Below are 25,002 nucleotides of genomic sequence, written 5' to 3' on the forward strand. Positions count from 1 at the left end.
TAAAAACCCGAATTTTGAAAGTCGCGCTATGGCAGATCAAGACGGCTGGGTTCCGGTAGAGGAGAGTGAGGCAGGGTCGATCCAGGACCAAATTGAGGGACATGAGGAGAGCGAAGCAGTGAGGGCGGCAGGTTCGCAAAATGGCGTCCTCGCGCACGAGGTTACGGGCGCGCAAAATGGCGCCTCGCACATGGCCACGGCGACCGCGCCCGCGACCGTAGCAGCGCCACCGGTGGATTTGAACCTTTTTATGATGCAAATGAAGGCCCTTATGGAAAAGAATAGTGAGCAATTGGGAGACCAAATTAGAGGTTTGAAAAGCAGTATGGGACAAATGGGGAACCGGATGGATGCTCAGGGTGAGCGATTGGAGGGCCAAATGGGGGTAATGAGGGACGAAGCGAGGGGTACCGGTGAGGCGTTAGACAATGGGATAAAAGAGGTAAAGAATGGGTTAACGGGGGTAGAAAACAGAATGGCCGCTCAAGAGAATCAAATGGAAGGGATGAAAAAGGGGTTAGAGGGGTTAGAAAACAGTATGGAAGGCAAATTGAGGGACATGAGGGTCCAAGCAGAAAGGGAAGTTAAAAAAATGGGGCAGCAGATAGAGGGGGTCAGAATGGGGGTAGAAACTAAATTGGATGCTCACAGGGAGGAAATGGAGCAGATGAGGGTGGCATCTGGGCAGGAGATGCAAGTGATGGGAGAAGAGATCAGAAGAGGTGTGAGTGAGGAGGTCGGAGGAGTGCGCGAGGAGGTGAGGCACTGTAAGGAGCGCATGGAGAAGGAGGTGAGAAAGGGGACTGTAAAATTGCAAGGTGGTATAGAGGAGTTGACGCTGGGAGTAGAACAACTGACAGTGGGACAAAAGGAGTTGGGGGCCAGGTAAAGAAGAACACAGCGGTAATAGAGGGTTTAAAATCGACACAGAAGGAGATGAAAAAGGACGTAGGGGTAATTAAAAAAGAGTGTCAGACGGTACATGAGGACCTGACGAGGAAAATGAACAAGGTGGTAGAGGTGATGGAGGTTAAAGAGCGGGAGGTGCGGGAGCACATATAAAAAAATAAGGTGGAGTTAGAGGAAGAACTTAAGGGGGCGCACGAGGAGATGAAGGAGGTGAAGCAGAAATTAGAAGAAGTGGAAGAAGGGGTGAGCGAAATTAAGAAGCGACGGAGAGAGGATAAGAAAGAGATAAAAGAGGAGGTAAAAGAATTGGTCCAAAGTCTGTGTTCGGATCGTGATGATGTGCTCATTAACCGGATGAGGGATTCGCAGGTGATGGAGGAGAAGCGAAGAGAAAGAGGACCCGGTGTAAGTGGTGACCAATATGGTCGTGCGTATGATGCGCCAGGTGATTTAATAAGCTTGGGGGTCGAGATGGACCCGGATGTTCGTGAGAGGCCAAGAGTGAGGTGTATGGCTGGTCCGGAGGGTATGGAACGAGGGTGCGAGCGAGAGGGTCCGGTGATGGGAGAGGTGCGAGGTGTGGGTGAGCAAGGTTGTGGTGGTATGGAATGGGTAGCGGGTTGCGGAAGTGTGACCCATGCATCGACACCAACAGGGGTAGTTTTTAGAGGGACAGGGGAGGCACGAGAGCCCCTTGGGGGTAATGTACTGTGGGGGCCCGGCCGGTTCGGCCCCGCGCTGACCCCGCAAGGGGCGACGCACGGGGTCCGGCAGGCGGGCAACGACTCGCATACGAGGTGGTCCCACAAGGTCCCACTCGCGCCGTATGACGGCAAGAGTGATCTACGCGCGTACCTGGCGCAGTTTGACTGTGTGTGTAAGGGCAACGGTTGGGGTGAGGACGAAGGTGGAGTACACCTGGTGGCCGCATTGCGCGGCGCGGCGGCGGAGGTGCTGACGGCATTACCACCGGGTGCTCTCACCCTGCCAGCCCTCCGCGACGCCCTAATTAATCGATTCGGCATTGAACAGCAGAGCGAGCTTGTTAAAGCTCAGCTCGCGCTGCGAAAACGCAAGCCCCAGGAAGCCATCGGGGAACTTGCCCACGACATTCGCCGCGCAGTGGGGATCGCACATGCTAGCATGGCAGCGGATTCCCGGGAAAGCCTGGCGCTGGACCATTTTATCCAGGCCCTCCCGGATATTGAGCTCCGGCAACAGCTCGCCATGTGGCGCCCGCAGACTCTGAGCCAGGCGGCTGACGCTGCGGCCCGTTGGGAAGCAGCGAGGCCCCTGGCCCGGGGGAGCGAGCGTCACGCAATGGCGGTCCGCCAGGTGGGACCCCCGATGGAGGGCGGACCCCTTAGGGGGCCCGCCCCCGACGTGAGTCCTGACCTGGCGGGCATGGTCCGGAGGCTGGTGGACCAGCGCCTGGCGGGACCTGGACCATGGCAGGCGGCCCCGGAGGTGGCCCGCGGTGGACCACGAGCGGGTAATCCAATTCGGACCTACAGGGGGGGAAATTTGGAATTCCGGAGACAAGCACCTTATCAGGTGAGGTGCTATACTTGCAACCGTCTGGGTCACCTGGCGCGGCACTGTCGAGCCACGCGCCGGGATGATCCCCGGCGGTTGAGGTCCTCAACTCCGCCCAGGGGGGAGCGGGTTAGCCGACCCCAGACACCCCCCCCGCCAGACCCCGGGAAACTAGAAGGTGTCGGGCACGTAGGGCGGTGTTCGGCAGAAGAGGATGGAGGAGAGCCCTCATTGACGCGACAGGTCATTTATTGTGGCCAGATTGGAACCGGTAGCCTGACAATCAGATGCAAAATTGCCGGCGTGGGGGTAGGCGCCGTAGTGGACACAGGAGCTAGCGCCACGATCATCAGCCCTGTGGTCCTTGATTCGAGCGCAGGTGGCTGGGATAAGATCCAGCGCCTGCAAAATTATAGTTTGCAACTTGCTACCGGGGTAACGGCCCCGATCATAGGGCGTGGTTCTGTGACCCTCAAGTTAGGGTCGGTAAGGAGGGAGATAGATGTTTGGGTGGCGGAGGTGTGCGACCCATGTTTAATAGGGTTGGATTTGTTGACTGCCAGCGGTTGTAAAATCGACTTGTGCCGGGGGATCCTGCAGGTGGGAGTAGAAGAGCTGCCGTTAGGGGGAGTGAGCATGGCCGAGAGAGCGGAGCTGGAGGCTTCCGAGGCCGTGACCATTCCCCCAAGGGCCGAGGCGATAGTGCCGGCCCGGTGGGCAGCTCGCCCAACATGGCAGGAGTCCTGCGGCCTGGTCGAACCGGTGGCAGCGCAGTCCATACCGGGTTTAATCGTGGGCCGCACCCTTGTAAAAACGGACGGACCGGTAGTGGCCGTCCGAGTAATAAATATAAGTACAGAACCACGCACTATAGTAAGGGGCACGAGGGTAGCTGGCTGCACCCCAGTGGAGGAAGTCGCGACAGTGAGGGGCGAGAACGTCCAGCCGAGCCGGCCCCGGGGGGAGCCTTCAATAAGAAGTAGGAATTGGCCCGATCCCATTTGCGAGATGGTAAATCGTAGTAGCGTAGAGTTGGGAGGTACCCAGAGGGAGGCCTTACACAAACTGGTTGGGTCCCATTTGGACCTCTTCTCCCTGTCCACCGAGGATATTGGACGTACGGGCCTGGTGAAACATCAGATCCACACCGGTGAGGCCCGGCCTATTCGTCAGGCCGCCCGACAGCTCCCTTGGAGCAAGAGGGCGGAAGCTGACGAGCAGGTTGAAAAAATGCTCGACGCAGGCGTGATCGAGCCCTCGGGAAGTCCTTGGATGTCACCTGTTGTGCTGGTCAAAAAGAAGGATGGGACCACGCGGTTCTGCGTGGACTATCGCCAGCTAAACAACGTGACACTCAAGGACTCATATCCCCTGCCAAGGATTGATGACACCCTCGATGCCGTTGCGGGCTCAAATTGGTTCTCAACTTTGGACCTCAAGAGTGGGTATTGGCAGGTGGAGATGGATAGGGCAGGGAAGGAGAAAACGGCATTTTCCACAGGTAAGGGACTGTATCAGTTTACTGTGATGCCGTTTGGTTTGTGTAATGCCCCCGCCACCTTTGAAAGATTGATGGAACATGTACTAGGCGGCATGCCATGGCAATCATGCCTGGTGTACCTGGATGACGTCCTAGTACATGCCAAAACGTTCCCCCAGGCAGTAGCTAATTTGGACCAGGTGTTCGGGTGCCTCAGACAGGCAGGGTTGAAGCTGAACCCGAGTAAGTGCACCTTGTTTGCCAAGGAGGTGGCCTATTTAGGCCACGTCATCGGTTGCGAGGGGGTAAAAACGGACCCAGACAAAATTAAAGCGGTAGAGGAGTGGCCCGCACCACGTACCATCAAAGAGGTGCGGGGATTTTTGGGACTCTGCTCCTACTACCGGCGCTTTGTGGCGAAATTTGCGGAGTTGCCCGTCCCCTCCACCGGCTTACGGAGAAGGGGACGCGATTTAATTGGACACGGGAGTGCCACGAGGCCTTCCAAAAATTGAAGGGGTGTCTAACATCCGCACCCCTTCTAGCTTACCCCACTAGCAACGGGGCATTTACCCTGGACACGGATGCGAGCCAGGAAGGATTGGGCGCAGTTTTGTCTCAGACACAGGAGGGCGTGGAGAGAGTGATTGGTTACTATAGTCGGGCCTTAAGTAGGCCCGAGCGAAATTATTGTGTCACTCGCAAAGAGTTATTGGCTATGCTGGCTGCCATGAACCATTTCCACCCGTACCTGTACGGGCGGAAATTTTTGGTTAGAACTGACCATTCCTCCTTGCAATGGCTCCTTCGGTTCAAGGAACCGGAGGGCCAAATTGCAAGGTGGTTGGAAAAGTTGCAGCAGTACGATTTTGATGTGGCCCATAGGGCCGGGAAGGCCCATGGTAATGCGGACGCACTCTCTCGGCGTCCTTGTCTGGGGGAAAACTGTAAATTTTGTGCGAGACACGAGGAGAGGGAGCAATTGGGCGATTCCGCCCCGATTCTCGTCGTCCGGGCAACCCGGGTGAGAGGGCCAATTTTGCCACTAACCGCAGATGAGGAATTCGGAACTTTGGCTTGGAGCGCGGCCCAGCGGGAGGACCCCGTACTGGGGCCGGTGCACGAATGGGTGAGATTGGGGCAAAGACCTAATGGGGAAGAGGTCACCCCCCTCGGGGCACAGACCAAGGCATATTGGGCTCAGTGGAAAACCCTGGAATTGAAGGATAACATCTTGTATCGCAAGTGGGTGGAGGTTCCCTCTGATAAAACTTCCTGGCTGGTGGTAGTCCCAAATAAATTTAAGACCGATATATTGCAACAGGTGCATGGTACCCGCCCCGGCGGCCATTTGGGCAGGACAAAGACGACATCGCAGGTACGCCGGAGGTTTTATTGGGTGAATATGGAGCGCGACATACTGGACTGGTGTCGGAGATGCGACGCCTGTACTGCCAAAAAGGGACCAGCACGGAGGATGAGGGCCCCCCTTCAATTACACCAGGTGGGGGCCCCCCTAGAGCGGGTGGCCATGGATATCCTAGGCCCACTACCCCGCACCCGCCTAGGTAATAAGTACATCCTCGTTGTGATGGACTACTTCACCAAGTGGCCGGAGGCCTACGCCCTCCCCAACCAAGAAGCAGGGGTGGTAGCGCAGGCCTTCGTGGAAGGATTTGTGTGCCGGCATGGGATTCCACAGGAGTTGCACACCGACCAGGGACGAAATTTTGAGAGCAAATTGCTAAAAGATGTGTGCAGTCTCCTGTCAATTCGGAAAACAAGAACAACGCCTTTAAGACCTCGATCTGACGGGATGGTGGAAAGATTCAACCGAACTCTAATCCAACAACTGGCACTGTTCACCGCCACCCGTCAGGATGACTGGGACGAACATCTCCCTTATTTGCTCATGGCCTACCGAACCAGCCAGCACGGGGCCACCGCATGCAGTCCAGCGTTGCTTATGTATGGGCGGGAGTTACGGGCTCCCGCCGACTTGCTATGCGGTCCCGTGCCAGACACAGTGGTTAACCCGCCGAGGGAGGGGTACGCACGTCACCTAGAGGAAGGCATGGAGCTAGTCCATGCCTTCGCCCGCCGCCAACTCCATCTGGCGGGGGAAAAGATGAAGCGCAGGTACGACCACCGGAGCCGGGGGAGTCAGTACACTCCGGGGATGAAGATTTGGTTCTTCAATCCCCGGAGGAGGAAGGGTAGGTGCCCGAAACTCACCTCTCCCTGGCAAGGCCCAGGGGTCGTCCTGTCGCAAGTCTGTGACGTGGTAGTAAAAATCAAAATGGGGCCACGAGCCCTCCCTCGGATCGTCCACGCCGACCGAATAAGGCCTTACACCGGCGAGCAGGCGCCCCCGTGGATTGCCTCGGCTTTAGATGCCGAGGCGGGACCAAGTACCTCTGAATAAGGGGGGCTTATTAGTGCCAGAGGACTGGGGGATTGATGAGCGATGTGCCCGGTGGGTAAGGGTGGCATCCCTGCCACCCTTCCCATGCGTGGGGCAAAGGAGCACTAGTTATGGGGTGTATGGCAGTGAAAACTAGCCCGGGTGGGTTAGGATATTGTGTGTAGGGATCTAGCGAAGATGACATTAGGTAACGTTAAGGTTAGTTAGTGACTGATACCTGTAGAGGGGACGCAGGTAGATTAGAGTGGATGATAATGACGAGGGAGCGCAATAGTTTAAAGGGACGACTGGGAAGCGCAAGTTTCAGAGGGGAGTAGTTAGATGAGATGATGCTGTGTGAGAACTGGACAGGTGTGTGGAGCAGTGAGGGAGTAGTGAGTGTTGTGGATCAGCGGGAATGCGCTTGGGGGAGAGAAGGGTGCAGGCGGCACCAAATATGAGAGCACAGGTGTGCAAGTACAGGTGTGTGGAATACATGGAGTATTGGAATGAGTGGTGTGGAGAGAGTTGGAGTAAGTGGTACGGAGTGGTGTGCATGGTGCGAAGGTGTGGATGGGGGGAAGAGTGGACCCCCATCACGAATACCCGGGGCGGGTAGTGTAAGTGTTAGGTAGAGGGTATAGGTAAATTGTGGTTGGATATTGGCATCTGTGGTGCGGGTGACAGAATGGTATTTGGATGGGTGCATTAGTGTTGTGGAAATGGCTGGGCGTGCAGCCTGTTAGTGTGTGTAGTTGGTTTGGGCACTCCACCACTGTGAGGATGTCGGCCAGGTGAGGCCGCAGGTGGGCTCTGGGAGCCGTTAGTGTCAGTGGGTGCCTGAGGATCCCGGGTGTGGATCGGGCAGCCGTGCCAGAGAGGGCACTGAGGGGGTGAGAGTGCGAGAGGGCCTTCCCCAGTTAGTTAGGTTAGGGTGAGGAGCAGGTAAGCTCGGGTGGCAACTACAGTGGTGGAGGTGTGCAGGTGGGTAGACCTGGGAGAGCTACACGTCACAGCCCAGAAATTGTGCGGGGGCACCGAGTGATGAATCGGGGGAGTGAGACCCCAACTTGAGAAGCACCACAGTTTGGGCAATGGGAATTGGTTTTTAGAACCCATAGTGTAAGTTGGCCAATGGATTGGCAGGGAAAGACCCCGGGTAATGTAAAGTTGTTAAAGTCATTAAGGAAATAGTTAGGATTGATGAACCTGTTGCACCATACGCAGCCACTTACCTGAGGTGATGATGATGACTCCACACCTGTGTTCCTTTGTTCTGTGTTGCAGGAAAGGAGAATTGCTGTGTGGATTTGTGAGACGCATCACGACGTGGATGAGACATTGGGGTGATTCCATCTCTCCCTCCTTAGGAGGGACTGATGATGAATTGGTGATGGCAAATTTTGATGTTGAGTTGGAGATGGCAAATTTTGATGAGAGTTGGAAATGGCAAATTTGATTGGTTAGGAGGGAGAGAAGACGAATTTGGTTTATGGGAGGAACGGGGAAGACAGTAGGGACGTTTGTTGATGTGTAAAGTAGATGTTTATGGGTAGTGTGGTGTTTTGTGGATACAGTAAGGGGTAAGGGAGGGGCAATGTAGGTTACGTGGTGGGGGGGGTGGGGGGCGTACGGTAGGAGCGTACCTGTCTCACCTGGTTCCCATGTGCCCCCAGTGTGCATTACCTTGTATTGCGTGCACTTTTGCGCCCTTACCACCTTGCTCACTTGTCTTATTTTGTCTCCCACCTCCGAGGATCTGGCTTTGGGGCAGAGAGAGAGGAGAGAGAGGTGCTGGCTCTGCAGTTGTGGGCCTGCACTTCCGCTGCTTGCTGCCTGGATCGATACACCATATGGACCGCAATTTTTGTGGCCGCCCACAATGGACCGCAGTTCTTTTGCGGGCAAGCACCATCCGTGGATGGACCTCTGGGTCAACGTGGCACCTATGCCATACAGGTGAACCACTTATAGTTGGCCCCCCTGACGGCCACAATTTAGAAATGGACGCGGTTCGCGCCTTTCGTTATTTTTAAAGAAGCCAGAAGGCCAAGTGCACTCCAGGAAGGCAAGACCAGCGGCAGAACATCGACCGGCTGCGACACCACCGGTGACCATGGACACTTGATTGTGCATTTATTATGAACACTTTATTGGTGCACCGGATGGTGCTGACTGTACATAAGGGGGTGGTGCTTTTGGTGCTTGGACGGGGTGCTCTGCACATTATTAAAGGCCGTAGGGCCACAGGGCACTCATGGGTTGGTGTATCGATGCTGGCATGCGTGCTCTCTCTATGCATAACATCTGCATGTGTTCCTCAAAGAACAGGTCCTGGATCGTAGTGTAAATATCAGTGTAGTCTTGTATAAATGATGCTCCCTACCGGCTGTATGTTTAGTTTGAGGATTCTTTCCGCGATTCAGTTATCCTGTGGGTGTGTTTCTGTTAGGAGAAGGGTGCAACGTCGCAGGGGGACATATTTACTCATTTGTGAACATCTGTAAAACTGTCGCACTCAGGGTTGAGTTAATAGTAGAGGGAACTACATCTGAGTGCCACACGAAAGTAAGTAAAAATTGATCGGGTCGGGCCGCCCCGAGGTAGAGAAGGGTGCAATGTTGCGGATATGGGATTTGCATCCAGCCATATCCGCTTGTAAATATTCCCCTATTTCCTCAATGCTTCCCAACTATCCCCAATCCCCCATTCCCTAGTCCCATTTTCTGTAAACAACACTCTGTAGACCCGACCTCCCCCTATTTCCCCCATTAAATGTCGCATCCAGGTCCACCGCATCTCACGTAGACAACTATAGGACATCTTGCTCGTTATTCTTAGTCTATGTTAGTTAAGGACTCGTTTCCATTAATTCTGACTCTTCGTTGCACCAGAATGTGATTGTATGGCACCGTTAGGAAGTTTAGGACCTCCCAATACCTCCCCGCAGCTCTTCCTCACGGTTCAACAACAACAACAACAACAACAACGGCGGCGGCGCGGGGAGTGCGCGTCCTCACTCCGGCTTGGTTGGTGGGGGGTGTTGGGAGGGCACCAAGCCTTTCCAACGAGCCGCCATCGGACATGTGCTCGACGGGGTTACCAGGTAGGGGCTCGCTGTCAGCTCCTCGTCAAGGGCGGAGCCCGGTAACCCCCGCACCCAATAGAAGCGGTGGACCGATCCCATCTGGGGCGGAGCCAACGAGCCGAGGGCGTGTCACTACCCGCTGAGCATGCGCAGGAAGAGGGAGGTGACGTCAGATGCGCGCAGAGCTGAAGGAGAAAGGACGCACCCTCCGAGCGCCGAGAGACCTCCCAAAGACTGAGCTGTATCCTGTTCCTGAGCCAAGGTGCACCTTGTGCTATCGACTGCCTGTCCTTCCCTGCCATCAATCCCTGTGTAAGTCAGTCTTGTTCCGTTTGTCTGTGGTCTGTCTGGGATAGATAAGATTGTGTCTAAGTGCCTATCTCTTCTGTGTCTTTACCTCATTACCTTGTAATCTACCCCTTTTTCTCCCCCACCAATTATATCCTCCTCCGGAGGTCTTGAGAACTGTACCCCTTGTGTCGTTTCATTTATCCCAGTCGTTGTGTCCTTTCCAAATCATTGATTTAGCATAGCGCGACTTGGTCAACGTCGGGTGGAATCGGGTGAGTTGGGGAAGAATCGGGGGAATTGTTAGGTCGCGGCAATACCACCGCTCGGTAAATAACATCTAATCCGCGATCCGTAACAATATATATACATATATATATATCTGTTTTGTTTCCTATTACTTCTCTTTCTTCCCAACCTTCATTTCATTCTCTCCTCACTCCTCCTTCACTCCACTACCCTCTGTTCTCTCTCCTATCATCGCTTGATCATTTTTATTTCCTCAATTTAACCTCATTATTAAATTCCAAGCTACTTGTATTATAATAAACCTCACTGTGTTGTCAAACTGGCGAGGTAAATATTGGATTCTCAACAACAACACCAACAACAACAAACATGCATTTTAAGGCCATTTTCCCTGCTAGAGCGGGGGTTAGCCTTGCGGTCCCCATGACAATCTTCTCCACTTTTCCCTATTTTCTGCATCTCCCCTTGTTAACCCCCTTGCCCGCATTTCTTCTTCCACCACCTTTAGCCAATTCTTTCTTGGTCTTCCTCATCCTCTACTTCCTTCTGCATGCATTTCCATCACTCTTCTCACACAGTCACTTTTATCCTTCCTCAACACATGACCCAACCATCTCAACCTGTTTCTCTTCACAGCATCCATCACAGGCTCTATTCCCATCATCTTTCGCTATTCATCATTTGTCTTCCTCTCTCTCAACGATACTCCACACATCCACCGAACCATTCGCATTTCCATCCTTTCCAGCCTTCGTTGCTGCTGTACGTTCATTACCCATGTCTCGCTCCCATAAATCATAACAATTTCTCACACATGCAGCATACACCTTTCTTTTCAGCTTCAACAACACTCCACTACCTCGTCACCATGCTACCAGCACCTCCATTACAGCTACAAATAGTAGTGGACTTAGTACCGACCCCTGATGCACTACTTTCACCTCAAACTCACCACTGTTCCCGTGCTTCGTCCTTACAGCTGTGCACGTTCTCTCTCGCACATTGACATCACGACTGATCAACCATTCCTCCACTCCTAACTTCCTATATGCCCATATCACTACTTTTTGTGGAACCCTATTGAATGCTTTCTCCAGATCAACAAACACAAGAAACAACTTCTTCCTCTTCTGCATGTTCTTCTCCTGCAACTGCCTTACAATAATATAAGCGCGTCTGTCGTTCCTCTTCCTGGCATAAATCCAAACTGTATTTCGTCGATCCTCACTTTCTTCCTTATCCTCTTCTCCAACACCCTTTCCAATACCTTCATTCCATGCTCAAATAACTTTATCGCTCTATACGAGTCACAGTCCAGAGGGGCACCTTTCCCCTTGTATAGAGGGACAAGGGTACACGGTTCCCAATCCACTGGAATGCGGCCTTCTTTCACCACCAGATTACAGATCTCTGTCATTCTCTTCACACCCCAACTTCCTGCTGCCTTCAACATATCTCCCACAACTCCCATCGGCCCTCCCGCTTTTCTACTCTTCATTGCTTTTATTACTTCCTCAACTTCCTTCTCAGTTATCTTCTCTGCCAGTTCTAAAAGTGGGTTACTATCTTTGTTGCCGTTCCATTCATTCTCTGCATTCAACTGCATTTCCATATATCTCTTCCATCTTTCTTTAATTCCATCTGGGTCCACAACGATTTGTCCCACTTCATCCCGCAAGCAACTCACCCCCATCACATCACACCTCTCTTTCGCGATCTGCTCTGCAATCCTGAATAACGCTCTCTGACACTCTTCCGAATCCAAGTGTTCTCCAAACATTTTCCTGCATGCCTCCTGCGCCTTTGGTACCTCTTTCGTTGCAGCCTTCTTGGCTGCCTTATAACTTTCAAGCTCTGCCTCTTCTGCCCCCGTACTCTTTGCCTTCTGCCACTCCTTGAACCTCTTCCTCTTCTCGTCAATCCTCTTTCCAACTTCATCAACCCACCACCATGTTTCGGAGTGCCTCGGTGGTCAATTGTCCATCCACATACCTCACCAACCGCTCCCAACAGACTATCTTTCATTGACATCCAACCACTTTCAAGCTCAACCACATCATCCTCTGCCATACTCAGCCTCTCTTTTAATCCCTCACTCACTGTCACCTCTTTCAACCTCCACACCTTCATTCTCGGTTGATACTTCACCCGCCGAGCTCTCCTCGCATGTTTCACCCTTATGCCGCAGACAACCAAGTAGTGCTGTGAAACAGGTGAATATATGTGTGTGTGTGTGTGTGTGTGTGTGTGTGTGTGTGTGTGTGTGTGTGTGTGTGTGTGCCTGACTAACACCCGATTCACCCAGACGTTGGCCAAATTGCGCTATGCTAAATCAATGATAGAAAGGACACGATGACTGGGATAGATGAAAGGACGCAAGGGGTACAGTTCTCAAGACCTCCGGAGGAGGGTATAATTACAGTGGTGGAGAAAAGGGGGTAGATTACAAGGCAGAGTGAGGTAAAGACACAGAAGAGATGGGCACTTAAATACAATCTTATCTAAACCCGGACAGACCACGGACAAACGGACAAGGTAGACTCACACGGGGATTTGATGGCGGGAATGGGCAGGTCGATCGATGGCACAAGGTGCACCTTGGCTCGGGGACAGGATAAAGCACGGTTCAAAAGATGCAGGGAGGTCTCACAGCGCTCGGAGGTGGTCTTGCTTGCTCCAAGTTCAGCGCGCATCTGACGTCACCTCCCTCTCACTGCGCATGCTCAGCGGGGAGTGACACGCCCTCGGCTGGTTGGTTCCGCCCCACTGGGGCCGGTCCGCCGCTTCCATTGGGTGCGGGGGTTACCGGGCTCCGCCCTTGACGAGGAGCCGACAGGGAGCCCCTGTTTGGTAACCCCGTCGAGCACATGTCCGATGGCGGCTCGTTGGGAAGGCCTGGTGCCCTCCCACCACTCCTACCAAGCCGGAGTGAGGACGCGCACTCCCTGCGCTCGTTGTTGTTGTTGTTGTTGTTGTTGTTGAACTGTGAGGAAGAGCTGCGGGGAGGTATTGGGAGGTCCTAAACTTCCTAACGGTGCCATACAATCACATTCTGGTGCAACGAAGGGTCAGAATTAATGGAAACGAATCCTTAACTGACATAGACTAAGAATAACTAGCAAGATGTCCTATAGTTGTCTTACATGAGATGTGGTGAACCTGGGTGCGACATTTAATGGGGGAAATAGGGGGAGGTCGGGTCTACAGAGTGTTGTTTACAGAAAATGGGACTAGGGAATGGGGGATTGGGGAGAGTTGGGAAGTATTGAGGAAATAGGGGAATATTTACAAGCGGATATGGATGGATGCAAATCCCATATCCGCAACAATATATATATACATACTTTATCAACGTACTCACATTGTAATTGTACATACTTTATAGACATACTCACATTCTAATAGTACATACTTTATAGACATACTCACATTCTAATTGTACATACTTTATAGACATACTCACATTCTAATTGTGCATACTTTGTAGACTTACTCACTTTCTAATTATACATACTTTATAGATGTACTCACATTCTAATTGTATACTTTGCAGACATACTCACATTCTAATTGTGCATACGTTATAGACATAGTCACATTCTAATTGTTCATACTTTATAGACATATCACATTTTAATTGTACATACTTTATAGACATACTCACATTCTAATTGTGCATACGTTATCGACGTACTCACATTCTAATTATACATACTTGATAGATGTACTCACATTATAATTGTACATACTTTCTAGATGTACTCACATTCTAATTGTACATACTTTATAGACATACTCACATTATAATTGTACATACTTTATAGGCACTAGTGCGATATCCGTGCTATGCACCGGTGGGAGGCCAGAAGTAAACAGGCAATGCAGATATGGCGAATGCTAAAGTATGAAACCAATAAATTCCACATTCCTGTAGCACCTTCAGTCGCACATCAGACATGGACAGCAAGTTTGTGAAGGTACTTCCATGAAAAACGTAGAGAAACATCGATCGTGGGTCCATGGTGAATCTGTATATGGCGATCCGCGAAGTTCACGTTCAGAAAGTGGAAACCATCACGGCATGTCGTCATTCACTTGAACTCGATATCTCTTTTTCATTCCAAACAACATAACTCCAATCACAAATTAATCACAAAATAAACTTTTAACAACATTGTTAATGTTTCCTTCATTGTAAAAACTACTAAGTCTGCAGTTAAAAAGATTTTGAGCCGATAGGTGTTACGGCCTTCGCAAGATCGATGGAGACAGCGATCTGTTGGCTTATACACTGCCCAAATGGCTATGTGGAATTCTTTCATTTGGAGATTAAACCCACATCATTTGAACTTTGGCTGAGGTCATTATTTACTTTTAATGATGTTTATATACGAATCAAAAAGAAGATAATTGGTTTTGGGTCGTCCTTTCCGCATATCTCGTGGGATTGTGAGTTGGAGAGACGACCGTGATGGCGGGGAGGGGGTTGGCATTCTCTCAAGCAGGGATTCAACCCAAGTCCTTATAAAAGGTCTTTGTCCGAGGATACCGAGTCTGATCGGTGCAGCTGTGCAGCGATCGGTGCAGCTGTGCAGCGATCGGTGCAGCCGTTTGTGCGGCACCCGGGAAAATAACATTATGCGGGAGACCACACCTGAAAATGCTGGAGGCCAAAGCTGAAATTGGAAAAACAATATAGACTATTTTACTCAAGGGGATCCCAGGATTACCCACCCAAAATAGCATTGCGATCGGTTCAGCCGTTTTTGCGGTACCTTCGAACGGACGGACAGACAGACGGACGAACATTTGGTGAATTTCAGTCGGATACTCACAATCTAATTAATTGTACATACTTTATCGACATACTCACATTCTAATTGTACATACTTTATCGACGTACTCACATTCTAATTGTACATACTTTATAGACATACTCATGTTAAAATTGTACATACTTTATAGACATACTCACATTATAATTGTACATACTTTATAGACGTATTCACATTCCAATTGTACATACTTTATTGATGTACTCACATTCTAATTGTACATTCTTTACAGACATACTCACATGCTAATTGTATATACTTTATAGACATACTCACATTATAATTGTACTTACTTTAGACGTACTCACATTATAATTGTATATACTTTATTGACATACAATATAATTGTACATACTTTATAGACATACTCACATTATAATTGTACATGCTGTTATGGGCGTCGGGGATGAGGACCTGAGTCCTAAATGTCACTCCCGACTAAGTGTGTTATAGGGTGACTAATGTCAGTGACCCCCAAGTCCTATCCCCAACCGGCCGGGCCGAGGCCCGCAAGCTGTCCGAGCGGTATTTGGAAGCTTGAACTTTTGGTTTAGTACAAGGAGTTTAAACTGCCACACTGTCAGCTCACGGGAGCTTGCAAACCGATCTGAAAAAGGTCAATCAAACAAAATGAAATACAATCACTTTACTTCACATGATGCAAAACGATACAATAATGAAATCAAATAAGTACAAGTATGACAGACTTAATTAATTAATGACAGACTGAAACAATTAACACAGGCCACATACAACTAATATGAAAGGCCGACACAACATCCACACACAATACTATATCTAACCCAGGGAAGGGAAGGGAAGGTAAGCAAAGTAATAAAATAATAATCGTAGGTAATTTAAATAAAATGTGATTTGAGGATGGGGATGGAATGGGATTCAGGCCTGTTTGAAGAGCAGCTCACTCAACATTCGTCAGAGCGGGCTTGGCGGGAACCAAGGTTCACCAACGTTCCACAATCCCCCTCTCATTTCATCAACCTCCACGAGCAAGGATCGCGTTTTCACCACCCTGTCAAGAGCCGCTCTTCTTCTTCCCTCTATCCTTCTCCCCCACTTTCTTGCTTCTGGAACAGCTTTTGGTTTCCGAGGAACTTCGACTTCTTCAGGCACACTACTTTTGGTAGATCCTTGTAAATCTGCTTCACAAAGTCCAGGAAACGGTAAATCAGCAAGGCCTCCATGCCGGCCGCATTTCTTTTTCCTCTCCCTTTTCCTGCCTTGTTTTTTTGCGTGTCAGAAAAAGGGTTGAATCCTTCCCAAAGCTGTTTTTGTGTAACACCACCAACACTCAAAATCATGTGGCGTAAAGGGAGTCGGTATGGGGCAAACTTTAAGAAAAAGGACAGATAAATACGAAAAGGTCCTATTTGGGGAACCACAACCGAACTGACACCCCTATGCAACACACCCCAAAGAACACACCCCAAACAACATGACTCCCAAATGACCAACATTCCCACAAACGCAACATACTTTATCGTACATACTTTATAGTACATACTTTATAGACATACTCACATTCTAATTGTACATACTTTATAGACATACTCACATTATAATTGTACATACTTTAAAGACATACTCACATTATAATTGTACATATTTTATAGACATACTCACATTATAATTGTATGTACTTTATAGAGGTACTCACATTATAATTGTACATACTTTATAGACATACTCACATTCTAATTCTACATACTTTATAGTACATACTTTATAGACATACTCATATTATAATTGAACATACTTTATAGACATTTGGATTTGGATTTGGATCCCTGGTGTTGGGCTAGCGGCTAGGGTGCCGGCTTAGGATCCTAGGATCCTGGGTTCGAATCTCGGTCGATCGCCGAATTAATGCCAGGGGGGTTGACTCAGCCTGTCATCCTTCCGAGGTCGGCTAATTGAGTACCAGTTCACTGGTAATTCCCTGTTTGTCGTTGAAGGCGGCAAAAAGGGTTGGCGTCAGGAAGGGCATCCGGCCGTAAAACATTGCTTCAAAAAGGGGACCAAAAAACAACAACTACCACGGTCCCCGAAAAGGCCAACCCCCGCTTTGCGGGGAAAAATGGCCTCTAAACGGTGGTACATACTTTATAGACATACTCACATTCTAATTGTACATACTTTACAGTCAAACTCACATTATAATTGTACATACTTTATAGACGTACTCACATTATAATTGTACATACTTTACAGACAAACTCACATTATAATTGTACATACTTTATAGACGAACTCACATTCTAATTGTACATACTTTACAGACAAACTCACATTATAATTGTACATACTTTATAGACGTACTCACATTATAATTGTACATACTTTACAGACAAACTCACATTATAATTGTACATACTTTATAGACGAACTCACATTCTAATTGTACATACTTTACAGACAAACTCACATTATAATTGTACATACTTTATAGACATACTCACATTCTACTTCTACATACTTTATAGTACATACTTTATCGACATACTCACATTATAACTGAACATACTTTATAGACATACTCACATTCTAATTGTACATACTTTACAGACAAACTCACATTATAATTGTACATACTTTATAGATGTACTCACATTATAATTGTACATACTTTATAGACATACTCACATTCTAATTGTACATACTTTATAGTACATACTTTACAGACATACTCACATTCTAATTGTACATACTTTACAGACAAACTCACATTATAATTGTACATACTTTATAGATGTACTCACATTATAATTGTACATACTTTATAGACGTACTCACATTCTAATTGTACTAGTGGTGGAGCTTGCACTGAGCATAAATATGGAGCTCACACTGCATAGTGCTCACTCGTTCTTCGTTTCTATTTATTTAGTCTTCATCTCCGCCTTGTATTTATTGTTATTTAAAAAGAAAAACCGCTTCTGTAATTGTACATATTTCTGTAATTGTACAGAAAACCGCTTCCTTTCTGTAATTGTACACCGCCCTTGAGGCTCAGTTGGCAAGCCACCGTCTACAATTCCAATAGAAGAGACATAATTACACTTTTATGGAAAATGTTTTTCGAGTTTGTTTTATCCTCAAAAATAGACCAGAGTGAACACACAGATTGGCCTTTAAAACCTCATCTTATGAAGGTGACAGACATCTGTACAAACTCGCAAACTGACGTTGTGCTTTATATGGTAGATTGTAGATGCGGACACATTTGAACTCTATCCCTAAATATTGAAGGTCAAGGTTCATATGAATATGAATGAATATGAATATGGCCATCATTGGAGAGCAGGCTCCGGTGGCGGCTTTCCCTAAGCAATAGATTTATGATAGCAGACATCTCGTTTTCACCGACACTTGACTCGCATTGAAGAGGAATTGATGAAGTGCCTGATTAGCTTGAAATGTATTTTTTATTTTTAAATGTTGCATGTATGTGGGTTGTCCTTATCCTGATAGCCACTTAAGATCTCATGGAAGAAATCTCAGTTTGGAAACATAGGATTTTTTCTGAGCCCTTTTGAAAAACATAAACATTCCCCAAAGGGCATTTTATAGCCAGAGGATTGTCCTAAGAAGGCCGGTTCATAGCCCTAGCCATAAACTAGTTCCTTGCTTTGGAGGCAATCATGATTTATACTTTTAAAAAAGCACACGATCTCCTTGGCAATTGCTGCCACCAAACCATCTCTTTGTCCTGGAGATCTGCGGTTTGTAATGCGGAGCACATCGCCAGGAGCCACCCACCTGCCTTAGGTGATTTGTTCACCTGACTCGTTGCCATGGAAATTACATTTCTTGCCGTCTTGCGAGGAGTCATGAAGTGAAATGCATTCCTTGTCCTGCAAGACGATTGGATATTTTAAACGTCGTAAATGATTCGCCATTTTTGTTGCACTACAGATAACAGCCTTTGTGCAAACGACATCTCACACTCACGGATATTTTAATTCTTCTACTTTGGTTCATGTTTTGAAACAAATGTTACAATGTTTAAACCTCCATGAAGCTCATGATTCTTTTCCAAATTGACGGTAATCGAAGAAGTCAACCCGAACACGCCTGGTGATGTATTTTTTAGAGGGTCCTCATTTATCTGGCATAGAGGAAGACAGGACAATGTGCGAGAAGACCATATTATATTTGTTGTGCTGTGTAGTTATTGTAATCGTAATGAAAGCCTGTGCTTCTTTGATGCCTGTTTTTCATGTTTTAAGTGGCTATCTCTACCGTTGTTGCGCTTCCCTCTGGCTGTGCCCTACGTGTTCGCTCTCACACGAGCCTTGACCTAACGTACAAAAACACCAAACTCCAGGGTCGTCACTTACTCTGCTAGCCGACCACAGACATGATGTTTCAACGTGACGCTCTACTAATGACATATCAATTCCGATGAAGAGTCCGTTTCTTGAGTAGAGCCTCTCATAGTCAAATGCAGTGATTTCTGACACTCCCAGCAATGACGCAACTAGTGCTGCAGGTACGAATCTTCTTCGTTCATATGCAGTACAAGGTTGGCGGGGTAGCATCATTGATGGCTGAGGGTGCGGCTGTGCTACTGATGCAGTGCCCTTTCATTATTTTTTTATTTTTTTCTCTACAAGGTCCGAGGCTCGTGTAAGAGCTAACATTGATCACAAAAAGACAAACTGACACATAAAACATAAAATATATGATAAAGGGAGCGGGAGAACAAGATGGAGAGCAGGGACATCGGGAGATCTGTGGGAGGGAGAGGGCTTGGGGGGAGGAGGCATGGGAAATGAGGGGGGGGGGGTAAAAAACACATGGACACTGCTAGGACTTCCAGGAAAGAAGTCGGTATTTCAAAAACGTGGCCCTTTGCTCGTTAGGACAGGAATTTGTAATTTGTTCTTGGTGCCGGCGATAGCTGTCCTACTTTTCGGGAAGGACACCGTGGGATCTTTAACGTCCACCAACTAATGTCCATCTCAATCCAGTTTAACGTCCATCCGAGGGACACACATATTGATGAATCACCCGGGATGTGAAACACCGGGATGACGGTTTATAACTGAGTCAGGATTCAAACCCAAGATAGACATGTCAGTGTGCAAACACGTGGCAGTGAGGAGGGTATGTAGGGAGGAGGGGGGGGGGTGTGTGGATTGGGAGGGTTGAGGATGTTGGGAAAGCATTCTCACCTCTTCTGGTGCTTTCAATCCTGGATTCAGACCAATCGCGTTACCAATTGTGGTGTATGCAAAGAGATTACGCAAACTGAAAAAACATTGCTTGCCAGAGAGGTTTTTACTGTGATTTTTCAGGCACCTCATTCCTGCCAATGGACATGAACCTTCCCATCATATTATTCGCAAATACATCAGGTCGTTGTGTTCACCAAGCTTTGCCTAATTCTAAGTTCTGGCTGTAATGCGTGTGCGATCATCAAACTGCTTAAGGAATTAGAAGGAGAGAATAATGACAAGATAATAACAATAATGAGTGTGTGGAAGGATTCATGAACGATGCAGAAATGCCAGAAGGATGTGGCTCGTTCTGCGCGTACGTAAGATTCGATTGAGGCTTTCGATTAATTCAACCCTCATTTGCAAACTCCACTCACAATGTAAATGCACATAGAGATGAGCAAAAGTACAAAATGAAGGAGCCTGTTGAGTCAGTCTCTTGATTAGATCGAATATGTCCTCAGTAGATCACATGTAAGAATGGTGTCTGCAGCTGAAGACATGGAGCCTTTCGGGCCTATTTTGGTGGAACAGCCAGAGGACACGATTCATCCGGAGGTGTCGTTGGAGAAGGTGACATTGAACTGCAAAGCCTACGGGAATCCAGCTCCCTCATACAGGTTAAACGTCCATTTCTTTCTTGCATGCAAATTAGCCTAGAACTTAAAACTTCAATATTCACCTTTTTGGGCTGTACCTGTACTAATCGTTCGGAGGGTTTATGGATGGTGCGGCCATTCCAAGTTTCCTTGAGGGCCTAAAGGGTCAATCGCAATGACTAGAATAAAATGCCATATATGCGAGAAATGCCAAATGCTAAAATGCCTTATATGCTAAATTATGCCGGGCGCATGCCTCCCCATCACCCCACACGTTTTCCTCAAGGTTTCCAGCTTATGGCATCCAAGGCCACCTCCTGTCATGGATCACTGACTTCCTTCAATCCCATAATCAGCGTGTCGCTCTTAACGGAATACTCTTATCTCCTCTTCCTGTCAACACTGGAGTGCCCCAAGGCCTTGTTTTGGGCCCAGTGTTGTTCCTCGTCTCATTGTTCCCCATTTTCTCTGATTCACTGGAAAATCTTGCTTACCTCTTTTCTGATGAATCCACCCTTTTGCACTCTACACCTTTCCACTTTCCACTCCACTCCAGCCTCCACTCCACCCTTACCTCATCCTTTAGAGAGAGAGGCAGCACCCTCTAGATTGGCGTATGTATTCACTTGTATGTCTTCCATCCCTGACAAATCCCACTCTCACTTTGTTTCTCCAAAAGGATCGTGTGATAGTGGTAAACAATCTGATGGTGGAAAACCAACCACATGAAGAGGTTAAGTCACTTTAACATTTGGGCCCTACAATCAGCCTTGATCTTTCTTGGGCAGACCATATTTCCAAGATGGCCTCCAAAGCCAGCCACCGACTGGGCATCCTCTGTCATGCAAGGTCTTTCCTTGGCCAATCTGAACTTTTCACAACCTACAAGGTCTTCATTCGCAGCATGATGGAGTACTCCCCTTTGGGCTAGCGCCCCGGCCTCATTCCTTATCCTTCGTGAAGCCGTGGTAAGCCGTGCATTCAAAATATATTTGATCTCCTGTGACGAATCTGAGTGTCTAGCCCTGTTACTTTCACATCGCAGGCTGGTTGGTGCTCTCTGTATTCTACCACTTCCTTTTTGTTGTTGTAATCTCTGCCCTAGGTCTCCTTGGCTCTGTCCCTTTCATGTTTATGCAGGGTGCACCTGGACTGTTAAACCTCTTCTAGCTAAACCCCCAAAATCCAGGCTAACTGCTCACCTCCACTCATTTGTTCCTATTTTCTCTCACCTGTGGAACCAACTTTCCCAGTCTGTTCAGTTCCATTCTTTCCTCCAGGGCTTCAAGACAGCTGTTCACCACCATCTCAGGTCATCCCCCATCTACACTCATGATATATTCTACCCCAAAATGACCCCATTCCCAAACACTCCCCTTTTCCGAATTGTTGTGATCCCCCCTCTTACTCACCTCTTTTCAGTTATTAGTCTGTTGGTTTATTCCTGATTTATTTCATTCCCACTTTCCCCTTCCTTTTCTTAATTTGTGCAGCTTGTTCACCCCCATGTCTCCTTCTCCCATTCCCCTTTATCTCACTCTCATTTCAACTCTGCAATTGGTGTTTTCCCTTTCCAGCTCTTCCATGAGCCACAACCATTGATACAAAAGTCATTGACATACGAGTTTGTTTTACCAACATATAATCTGATTGTGACATGGAAACTCTCCTTGGACTATCTAAAAGTTCAGAAGTATAGATCCTAATACCCTGCAAACAGCTGCTTTCAATGGAATATATATATATATTGTTACATTTGTGGGGGTAGGCATGAAATACCTAAGGAAAGTAGGAATGTGTAGATTTTAGTATGGACCATGTGATACGAAGAAGAAGAAGCCCATCACGATGTACATAAGCAGGGTAAATGTTCAGGTTAAGAGTGTTTGCGTGTCTTCGTATGGGGGGTGGAGCGTGTGTGATCTAGATAGGGCTTAAGAATAATTCCCAGTATGTATTGCCTCCCCGTGAAATTTCCCTTTGTTTTATTTCATCAAAAAGGGCCGCCATTACAACAACCATAATCACCCGACAGAAACCCGAACATTTGCCGATTGGCAAAGGAACCCCGCCCAGCCAAACATTCCCGAAGGACGGCGAGGCTCCGCCTCGGAGGACCGGATGACAGGCCATGCCCCGAGGTTCGTCATTGGGCGCCACATAATGAGCGTGAGACCACGCCCTGAATGGCGTTTTTTTTTTGTTTTTTTTTTTGTATACAAGATCGAGGCTCGTGTAAGAGCTAACATCAATCACAAAAAAACCAATCTGACATAAATAAAAAAAACATGATAAAAGGAGCGGGAGACAAGATGGGGAGAGAGAGGGAAGCACACAAGTACAACAGTAGAGAGCGGGGGAGGCTGTCAGTGGCAGAGCGGAGGAGGCTGTCGGTGGGAGAGCGGGAGAGGTTGTCGGTGGAAGAGCGGGGGAGGTTGTCGGTGGGAGAGCGGGGGAGGGTGTCGGTGGGAGAGCGGGGGAGGTTGTCGGTGGAAGAGCGGGGGAGGTTGTCGGTGGGAGAGCGGGGGAGGGTGTCGGTGGGAGAGCGGGGGAGGCTGTCGGTGGGAGAGCGGGGGAGGCTGTCGGTGGGAGAGCCGGGGAGGCTGTCGGTGGGAGAGCGGGGGAGGCTGTCGGTGGGAGAGCGGGGGAGGCTGTCGGTGGGAGAGCGGGGGAGGCTGTCGGTGGGAGAGCGGGGGAGGCTGTCGGTGGGAGAGCGGGGGAGGCTGTCGGTGGGAGAGCGGGGGAGGCTGTCGGTGGGAGAGCGGGGGAGGCTGTCGGTGGGAGAGCGGGGGAGGCTGTCGGTGGGAGAGCGGGGGAGGCTGTCGGTGGGAGAGCGGGGGAGGCTGTCGGTGGGAGAGCGGGGGAGGCTGTCGGTGGGAGAGCGGGGGAGGCTGTCTGTGGGAGAGCGGGGGAGGCTGTCGGTGGGAGAGCGGGGGAGGCTGTCGGTGGGAGAGCGGGGGAGGCTGTCGGTGGGAGAGCGGGGGAGGCTGTCGGTGGGAGAGCGGGGGAGGCTGTCAGCGGGGGAGGCTGTCGGCGGGAGAGCGGGGGAGGCTGTCGGTGGGAGAGCGGGGGAAGCTGGCGGTGGGAGAGCGGGGGAGGCTGTCGGTGGGAGAGCGGGAAAAAACAAAAAAAAACTGTCGGTGGGAAAAAACACTTTTTTTTTTCCTTTTTTTTTCAAAACCACAGAAAGCCGTGTGACCCTAAAAAGACCATTGACAAGCAGGTAACTACCACCTTACAGAAACTACGAGATGTAAACCTCCTCACAAAGCAAGAATTGGACGTGATGAGACCAAACGACTCCGTCATTCCACGCTTCTACGGGTTACGACTGATTCACAAGATCGATGTCCCACTACGACATATCGTGGCACTCCGAGGAGCACCCACCTACAATCTGGCTAAGTGGATTTCCACCGACTCAAACACTTAACAACACATTCAGCACACAATGTAAAGAATGCCAAAGATTTTATCAACCAAATCAGAAATGTCCACTGAGAGAGTGATGAAATAATGATTTCATTCGACATGGTTTCATTATTTACATCCATACCCGTCGAATTAGCAACGCAGACCTGAGAACAATACGTCACCAACGACCAAGAATTAGCGAGCAACAGCCGCCTCAGCTTGGTCATCTCATGACCCTCGTTCAACTCTGCCTCAAATCAACGTACTTTGTATTCGACAGCACCATATATCATCAACATGAAGGAACCCACCCCGATGGGCTCACCCATCTCAGGGCTCATCGCCGAATTGGTGAGGCAACGCTTTGAAGATCTAACACTACATGGTGAGCCTTCTCCGAGGTTGTGGCTGCGGTACGTTGACGACACATTCACGATCATAACGAAGGCGGATGTTGACCGTTTCCACACCAATATAAATTCAACATGGCCAGCAATACAATTCACATGTGAAGTAGAACAGGCTAGGTCTCTACCATTCCTGATTGTACATCTTTCCAGAGACGGAAACGGCAAGCTACACACGCAGGTGTACCATAAACCTACTAACACAGACAAAGTATTGGATTACCGTAGTGGTCATCCCACCTGCCACAAAATAAGCTGTGTTCGCAGCTTAATAGATTGAGCAAAAACACACTGCAGTGACCATGAACAAGGCCAGATGGAAATGTTGCACGTCACTCAACTACTGCGAGAAAACCACGACCCAAATGCATTCATCAAATCTTGTCGCCGGAAATCCAACTACAACAACAACAATCCAACCACACCTCCACACACGGTGGCCCTTCCATACATACAACACGCTTCTGAAACCACAAGCCGCATTCTACGTGAATGCATCAACAACACCCATAAACCACAAACATCCTTACGAGCACAGCTGTCAAAGCCAAAA

At 48.8% G+C, this 25,002-nt stretch overlaps 1 protein-coding gene across 1 annotated transcript in view; it reads left to right on the forward strand.

Annotated features, from left to right (window-relative positions):
- The window catches only part of LOC137436175 (contactin-1), a 202,195-nt gene that overhangs the window by 50,078 nt on the left and 127,115 nt on the right, over nt 1-25,002 (forward strand). Inside the window, exon 4 of the mRNA XM_078786860.1 lies at nt 20,523-20,649. Coding sequence (XP_078642986.1) covers nt 20,523-20,649 — 127 coding nt within the window. The remainder of the gene's footprint in view (nt 1-20,522; nt 20,650-25,002) is intronic.

This window comes from Myxine glutinosa, chromosome 11, assembly GCF_964187855.1.
Source record: "Myxine glutinosa chromosome 11, kmMyxGlut1.1, whole genome shotgun sequence".
In the NCBI taxonomy this organism is placed as follows: Eukaryota; Metazoa; Chordata; class Myxini; order Myxiniformes; family Myxinidae; genus Myxine; species Myxine glutinosa.